At 55.4% G+C, this 8,434-nt stretch overlaps 1 protein-coding gene across 3 annotated transcripts in view; it reads right to left on the bottom strand.

The window, feature by feature from the left end:
• Positions 1–443: 443 nt before the first annotated feature.
• The window catches only part of PML (PML nuclear body scaffold), a 53,089-nt gene continuing 45,098 nt past the window's right edge, over positions 444–8,434 (bottom strand). The window contains exons 8-9 of one of the 3 annotated variants that reach the window (XM_012475892.2): positions 4,052–4,202; positions 444–2,948 (exon numbers count right to left, since the gene is read on the bottom strand). In XM_012475892.2, the coding sequence (XP_012331315.2) occupies positions 2,161–2,948; positions 4,052–4,202 (939 nt within the window). In that variant the 3' untranslated portion in view covers positions 444–2,160. Of the gene's footprint in view, positions 2,949–4,051; positions 4,203–8,434 lie in introns of those variants that run through there. The other 2 variants (XM_012475894.2, XM_012475897.3) reach the window with 2 other exon arrangements.

Here is an 8,434-nt window from a genome sequence, read left to right as displayed (position 1 = left end):
CTGGGCCTCCCACACCTCCCTTTTTAAGGGTTTTACCACCTGTCACTCAAGGAACACAGAGAAGAGTACAGGATGCGCTAGTGAGAGGCAGTGGCAAAGTTCCTGCGGACTCTGGTCTCTGACTTTCTCTAGGGGGTAATTCTTGAAATTGATGCTTCTTTCCTGCCACATGGTACTCCCTTTGGAGATGATCCCAAGGCAAGGCTACCCTGGGTCTTGGCCTTCCCCACTTGTCATGGCGGGATTCACATGCTTAATGCCCGCAGCACTGAGTAAGAAAGGGCTCTCGGCTCTGCTAAGTCCTGAAAGACACCCCACAAAACACGATTGTGCTAGGCAAGTGGCCACAAGCCTATGCCTGGGAGAGCCCCCTCCTATCCAGGCAAAAGGCTTCTCAGTGGTTCCTCTGGGGGTGCTGAGCAGAGTCTGTGATCGGAGCATCAGACTTTCAAGATTCACATCTTTATTAAAGGCTGTGACAGTGGAAGCAGGGCAGAGCACCCCTCAACTACATCTGAAGACAGCAACACATGGCGAGGCTGGAAGTCAGTGGGCCCAGTCTCCCTTCCTCCTTCAATCTACATCAATCTGTTGCCATAGGTGCTTCGGAGCCAGAGCCTGCTTTAACAGTCTGGCATCAGAATCTTATTTTAAATGCATCAACGTTCACTGTTAGAGCCAGCACTCCGTCATGGGAACAAGACCCTACAGAATTCCTCAGTGGGTCTTCAGGGCCCCCATGGGACGGGGCTGCAGTATGGACAAGCAGATCTCACTGATGTGAAAGCTGAGGTTATCAGCCATGGAGGCTAGAGGCCTGGGCTGTCTGGGAAGCATCCCAGGAGCAGGGAGCCAAGGAGGAGGGATGGGAGGGAGGGAGGAGGAGGAAGGGTCCACTGTTCTGCCAATCAGAGAGGACAACCCTGACCTGCCTGTGTTCTGCTGTTGACCTCTGGTGTGACTGCAAGTTTGGGAACTAATGGCTTGGAATGGGAGCTAGAATTCAAGAATGAGAAAGCTTCCTGCCCATCGCCTCAGAGGCCTGCTTTCCATTCCTAAAAATGCAGGATGGCACAGTCAGATGGCAGCTCTGAGACAATGGAGGCCAATCAGCCCATTTTACAGGTGGGGACACTAGAGCTTAGGAAGGGGCCTTTTCCTAGGCCACACTCACTGCACAGTCAGAGACAGGGATGGGACTTTCTCTGCTGTTTCACACTGCTTCCCATTGGAGGAGCCGTCTATGAGAGCAGCGGTTCTCAAACTTGAGTATGCACCAGCATCACCTGGAGAACCCGTTAAAAGAGAGACTGCTGGGACCCACCCTGAAGATTCTGATTCCAGAGGCCTGTGGTGGAGCCCACGGGTCTGCATTTCTAAGAAGCTCCCAGGGGAGGCCAATGCCCTGGACTACACATTGGGTAGAGTTGGACACTCCTTGGGAGGTCTAAGGGTGAGGGCAGGGCAGGAAGAGCCAAGGGCCATGCTGTGAGGGGTCTGGTGGCCAAGCAGAGGTGTCTGTGTGCCCAGGAGGAAGGAAGCAAACTTTGGAAGGTCAGGCTTTGGAACCAGGGACATGCATGGAACATCAGCTTCTGTCTTTGCTGATGAGGCCCCTCTGGGAGGAAAGGGGAAGGGAACAGAGTTGGCCGCTGGGCAGGCGGAGGCTGGGGGAACCTAACCCCGTGAGGGGCAGTTTGGTTTGGAAGGCACTTTGAGTGGGAGTGCGGCCAGCATCACCTCAGACTGCTCTCTGTGGGAGCTGTCAGCAGGTCCGCTGGCGCAGGGGCTGGGGTCAGGGCAGAGCTGTAAGGACACCCAAGGTAGTGGCAGGTGGGATGGCTGAGGCAAGACCAGGGCCACTTAGAGAGCTCAGAGGTCATGCCTCCCTCACTCAGGACCTCCCTGGTTCTAGCTCCTGGAAGGAGGAATTGGGCGCCTGCTGAACGCCTGGGGCGGTGGGTACTCAGCTTTGGAACCTTCTCTGTAGGATATCTAGAGAAGGGAAATTTGGTCCCAGAGAAAGGGAACTGATTCTGAACCAAATGACAACTGAGGGCTGGGTACCAGGACCTGCGAATGCTGCGATGGGTGGGGCCTGGCTCAGGGACCCCATCCCTCTCTGCCCATCAGAGAGCCTGAGCTGGTCACCCCCTCCTCTCAGCTCTGCTGGGAGGCCCTCTCTGCCAAGCCATGGCCAGCAAGAGGGGTGGAGACGCCTTCTGCCCCTGCCAGCGCCGGACCCTCCAATAGGCCTTCAAAGTAGGTGGCCAGAGCCTGCAGGTTGAGAGCAGGCTGGGTGGGGGGCAACGTGGTGGTCTGCAGGCTTAGGTAGTGAATGTACTTCTTCAGGCCGCCCTGCCGGTCACGGCGGTGTGCGCTCAGCAGCTCCACGAAGCTCACGCTGTGGAGGGCCAGGAGGCGGGCCTCGGCCCGGGACAGCACTGACGCCTGCACCAGGGGCTGCAGGGAGGCAAAGCACTGCAGGCTACTGAAGGGGTAGACGTGCTGGGCCAGCTGGGGGCCCGGGGAGACCTCAAGGAGGCGGCACAGGTCACGCATGGCCAGCACGGCGGCCATGGCGCTACGCTCGCTCATGTTTCTCGCCAGGTAGGTCTTGGCCAGGTTCTTGAGTTTGAAGCTGCTGGCCCCGGGAACGCGCTCCCGGATGAGGGGCAGGGCAGCCAGGAAGCCTGAGATGGCCTCCTGGAATTCCCACAGCCTGTTAATGTCCTCCAGGGCCCGGAAGAAGTTCGGGAGGCCAGGCCCCCACAGCTTGAAGCAGGCCAAGATGGGGCGACGCATGGAGCTCAGGAAGCTGAGGAAGTGCTGCAGCCCCACCTCCAGGGACACGGCCTTGGAGTAGATGCTGAAGAAGGCTGCAGGCTGGATGAGCACACGGAACTTGCTTTCCCGGTTCACTGCCGCCAGCTGGCTAATCTTCTGGGCTGGGCAGAAGAGAAGGGCAGGGTGAGGACCCAGGGGCCCACAGAGAGCTCTGGGGTGGGAGCAGGGGGTCCTCTAGGGCTGCTGACCCACCATCTAGAGACTTCATTTTGGGGCTGGCTAGCAGGAGGCACACATCAGCCCCCAAATGCAGCTCTGTCCCTGGTTCTGATGGGAGAGGGGTCAGAAGGGGAGGCTGGGCTGCCCTCCAAACCCTTTGTTCACCGGCTGGGGATCCAGCTCTCCCCTCCTCCACTACCGGCCCCAGAGTTGGCCAAACCCTATGGATCCAGGTCCCTCCATCTTCTATCAGCCTCAACCACCTACACTCAAGATCCCAGGCTGTTTGACCTTAGTTCTCCATCCCATGCTCCTTCCTCCAGTCCCCTCAAGGACCCCAGCCCGATCAGAGCCCTGGGCCATAGACAGCAGGCCTGCTTGGCTTACTCCACTCAGAGCAAGGCCCAGAGCCTCCCACTGAGGTCTGCAGGTGACTTTCCTGTACTGTGAAGACGCCTGCTGTTTCTATCTGGTTGGGCTAGCCTCCATGTTGAGTCCATGCCACAGGGTAGGTAGGACCTGTGGCTCGGGCTCAAGGAGGGGCATTGCAGAGTCAGGGCAAGCATTGGAGGAAGTCGAGGGGCTTCCAGGATGAGGGGTCTGATCCCTCTGTGACCTTGGATCTGTGGGCAGCCCTGTGCAGCCACCTGTGGGATAGGCCCTGTATTCAGAAACGTGCAGCACAGCCAGAGGCCTCACTTGGATGACTGGGCTCACGGCAATGACTGGGCTCACGCATTGTCTTTCTGTCTAGGAGTGCGTCTCCCAGGCTCTCTGTCTAAGAGAACTGATCAGAGGTGCACTCGTGGAGGCACCGCCTCCCTCGCATACTCAGGCACTGGCTAACGCAGACATCTTTATTCAAGCCAGCAAATGCCACCCCGGGAGCCCAAGTGATGAGCTGGAGTGCTCTGCCCACCCTGGCTGCAGCTGTTGGCCAGAGCTCAGAGCTCTTCCGGGCCTGGCAGATGGCTCTGCCTGCACTTCTTTTGTGGACCCAGAGACTAAGTTAGAAAGGGGTGGGGGTAGCCCCAGGAGAACCCACTTTCATTGTCAAGCTTGAGGTCAAAGAAAACCAAAGGTCTGTCTTCTGCTCGGGGGTCGGCGAGGCTCTCGTCCAGGACCCTGAGGCTGCTGGGGCCCTCCAGCTGGAGGTCACTGGACTCGCTGCTGCTGTCATCGAGCTCTCGGGAGGACTGCAACACAGAAAAACCAAGCGTCAGGGGTTCAGAGGGCCAAGGGAAGTACACGTGCAGAACACGAGCAAACTCGTATAGCTGGGGGCATCTGCATGCACACGAGGGAGGGGACGTGTGTGCACAAGAGAAGGTATGTGTGCATGAATGGGTGTGAACTGGGTGTGTCACATGTGAGGGTTACGTGTGTGAGCCAGGGCACACACCTTCATGAGCAGGGGAGGGAGGGTGTACCTGGGGAAGGGGACGTGTGTGCACAAGAGAAGGTATGTGTGCATGAATGGGTGTGAACTGGGTGTGTCACATGTGAGGGTTACATGTGTGAGCCAGGGCACACACCTTCATGAGCAGGGGAGGGAGGGTGTACCTGGGGAAGGGGACGTGTGTGCACAAGAGAAGGTATGTGTGCATGAATGGGTGTGAACTGGGTGTGTCACATGTGAGGGTTACATGTGTGAGCCAGGGCACACACCTTCATGAGCAGGGGAGAGAGGGTGACACACACAGGTGAGCATGAGTGTATGTGAACATGCACGCATGGGAGCGAATCCAAGGCTAAGTCTGTGTGTGCACACACAGTTAAGTATGAGCTGTGAACCTGCGTTGACACAGCATATGGAAGTGTGAGAGGAAGTGCCAGTGAGTGTGTGGGTAAGTGCATGGTGCTGTGTGTGCTCAGGGAAGGAGCCAACTGCTGTGGCAGGCAGGACCTGAGATGTCTGCTCCTAATTCTATCTGTTTGAACAGACCTAAAAGAAACATTAAAAACTTAGGACGGGAGAAAAAAGCCTCATCTTGAATCCCAGATGATACTTTGGAAGGGGTCAGGAGCCTGGCTTTTCTTGTCCCTAAAGTCAGACGAGGTGCCAGTGTCCTGTACAAAGGTGCAGGGAAGGACTGCTTGGCCTCCTGAAGCCACATCTAGATGGACACCCAGTTCCGTGGCAGTGAGAGGGCAGTGGAGGTCCTTGGCATCTGACCCAGTGGCTTAGAGAAACCTGAGTTTTGGGAGTCCTTCAGGCGAGGGGTTCTCTCCCGCCCCAAGGTCTGGTGGGCACACTGTTCGAGAATCCCTGGTGTGGGAGAGCCAGAGGATGGGGGAAGGGCTCCAGCTCTGAGATTTTCCCAAGGGGCTGGGACTACAGAGGGAGGTGGAGCCTCTGTGATGGTAATACAGTTAATTGCTTATCATCTGTTCAGTTGCCAAGCCCAGATATTTAGTCTTTGGAGACCAACTTGGAACCTCCCGTGAAATGCCAACTGTGGACGTTACTCGGAGACCAGCAAGGAAGGGACATGGCCAGCATCACAGGGCTGGGACAAAGTCCAGGGCAGGCCTTGTGTTTTTCCTCTTTATGAACTGCCTCTGGCTTCTCAACGAAATGGTGCCACCTGGTGCTGAAGCCTCAGTTAATTCTGGCCTCTGGCTAATGTCCCTGGCCCGGGAGACAGCACATTTCTCCAGACCCTTCCAATGCCCACGAGAAACATCTGTTTTCAACCAAGCTTCAACCGAGAGAAACAGCATTACTGCCCACAAGTAAGCTAAGACGTGGTGGGTTTTCCTAGGAGTGGCTGGGTTTCACTTGATTTGCATTTCATAGCCCTGCTCCAGGCTTGCCAGCTTTCTGCCAGTCATTCTCAGAAGCAGACACTATGAATCCATCCAGAGCTGGCTTTGCCTCTTCAGATCCAGGGATCTAGAGAGTCTGCCCAGTGCCTTGCATCTCCAGATCCTGATTTGGCCACGCTGTCAAAGCTGATTTCACATGTCTTGCTCTGGGTAAGCACACACTGCTGTCTCAACCTTCGCGACTCGGTCTTCTCCCTGTAAGGAGCCTTCTACAAGGCGTCTTCCTAGCCTGTAGCCCGGGGACTGGAGACTCCACCTTCTCCCGCTTTGGGAGAATCCAGTTTCTTCTCCAGCCTTTGCCGGGCAGCAGTGCTCTCCCATGAGCTGACGGAAGGGCTGGGCTCCCCTTCGGAGTCCTCCCTGGTTCAGATCCCTGGTGCCCGTAGCTGAGGCTGAGTCCGTGCCGCCATCCACTGACACGGCACACAGGACTTCCTCTTTTTCGTTCTTCTTCCTGCTCCAAACGTAAAGGCAAATGCCCCTTTGTGTTCCCGAGTGCCTTCACAAAGCTCTAGGCAATATCCTCGGCCTTAGAACTGGTTTCCTTGCCTTCAGATCTGCCCTTCCAAGAGCAGTGCTCCCTGAGAGCCACAGCGCTGTCTCTGCAGGCCGCCTCTCCCATCTTTACAGCAGAGTTGTTTATGGCAGCCACTGGCACCTCATTTTTAGAGCCTTCCATTGTCCTGGGGCCAGGGAAATATCCTTTGTCCTAAACTTACTGGAGCTGCCTTCTCTAAAAAACCTCTCCTGGCTCCCTTCATAAAAGGACACCCACTTTCCTCCGAGCTTGTTAATGGAGGAGAGGCTGGATCTTTCAGCCCTGGCTCGCTTCCTCCAAAATTCCTCTTGCCTTGGAGATTTCCATAAAGTATGGCCACCCATGGAGCTGGTGTCACTGGAACTCCAGCCAGCTGTAAACTCGCAGTCCTCCCCTGCCCCGCCTTAAACGCCAGCATCACGTCTGGGAAGTACAGGTGCATCTAAACAAGACTCACGTTTGCCAGCAGAGCCATCAGACGTAGTGGCCAGTGCGGGACATTGTCCCTTCCCTGCTCACTAGGGGAGACTCTCCCTTTCTGCCCCTAGACCCCACACCTTGGCCTTATTCCACAAATAAGGATAATTGGGTGTCAGGGGAGCACAGAGAGGGACAGTCACTGGAAAAGGCTTAGATTTGCTTGGAAGAGAAAAGGAAGGGGGACGGAAGAAAGTGGACGGGAAACAGCCTTGAGCCTGCATGCGAGGACCGGGAAGGAAGGGGGAAAGCTTTGCTATGGAGTGGGAGATGCCAGGCGACAAAGAAAAAGGGAAGAGGGACTGAAGAAGCGCTGCTGGGGTTATGAGCTGGATTCCCTTTAATGTTCTTTCAAAAGATGCCTGTAAATACTGGGATTTATTTCCTTATCATACTTGGTTAATGGACATTGTTTCTTTGAATGCAAAACTGCATTCAGGCTGAGCCCCGTGAGAGCTAGGATTTTTTCAGGATATACATGCAACTTGGATACACACGCAATCTGGTTCATGAGCAACATCCATCTCGCTCCCCTTCCTCATAGATCTCACGGCCTGAGCAGGTCAACTGCATTCCAACTCAACACAGCAGCTCTAACAGTCGTCCCAAGGGTGCTCGGAGGTAGTGGCTGGATTGGCATTGTCATCACCTTCCAAAAGTCTAGGAGGTGCATCAGGGAAGATCCAGCCTCTCCTCTCCACTGCTGTATCACACCCCAGTATGAAAATGTCACCTGCGTTCAAGACCGCTACATCTACAGACAAATGAGCAGCGTCCTCTACTGCAGACATGCAGTGGACACCCCCGATTCAGTGGTTCTTGACTTTGGCTAGGCATTCATAGCTTTAAAAAAAAAAACACTCTTGAAGCCCAGGCTGCACCCAAGACTGACTCAATTAGCATCTCGGGGTGTGAGACCTAGGAATCTGTAGTTGGGAAAGCTCTCCAGTGAATAGCCAGCTTGAGAACAATTGTCCTTATCACGGATTCATTCCAGGTTTGCTCATGAGCCAAACAACCACAAGCCAAACTCTCTGATAGTCAGCATCCAGCTTCTGGAAGACACAGAGCATCTGACATTCATGCTTCTCAAGAACCCTCAAGCTCCTGAAGAACTTGCTGAGCACTTAAGCATCAGCTACAGCTGGGATCAGTTTGGCAAGACACACTCTTTGCTGTCTTTTTGCAGACACAAGACCCCAGCTCTTGCAAAGCCTCCAAGGCCCCAGGAATACTGCACATCTATCAGTGAACTGGACCATCAACTTGGCCAGCCTGTGGCCTCTGCTGCCCTTCTGCCTAGCTCCCGCCTCTAGGCCAGCACGTCCATTTCATTTTCTCAGATGCACACTCACCAGTGCCACGGCCCCTCCCGTGGATCAGCCATTCCCCACATTCCTCCCTTCCTCTGCAGTCACCACTTCCACTTCTGCCACAGGCTGCCCCCTCGCCGTGACCCCCTCCTGTTGCTGCTGTCACCGAGGCACCGGAGCCAGTCATCTGTCACAAGACTGGTTGAGAACACCTATGCTAAAGCAGTGGCCCCAGGACAGGCACGTTGCTGACCCACTCTGGCAGTTTTTA

Source organism: Aotus nancymaae, unplaced genomic scaffold (genome assembly GCF_030222135.1).
Source record: "Aotus nancymaae isolate 86718 unplaced genomic scaffold, 86718_ANA_hifiasm-v0.15.2.pri h1tg000003l, whole genome shotgun sequence".
In the NCBI taxonomy this organism is placed as follows: domain Eukaryota; kingdom Metazoa; phylum Chordata; class Mammalia; order Primates; family Aotidae; genus Aotus; species Aotus nancymaae.
Note: the sequence above shows the minus strand (reverse complement) of the source record. Positions and strands in the feature narration are given on the sequence as shown.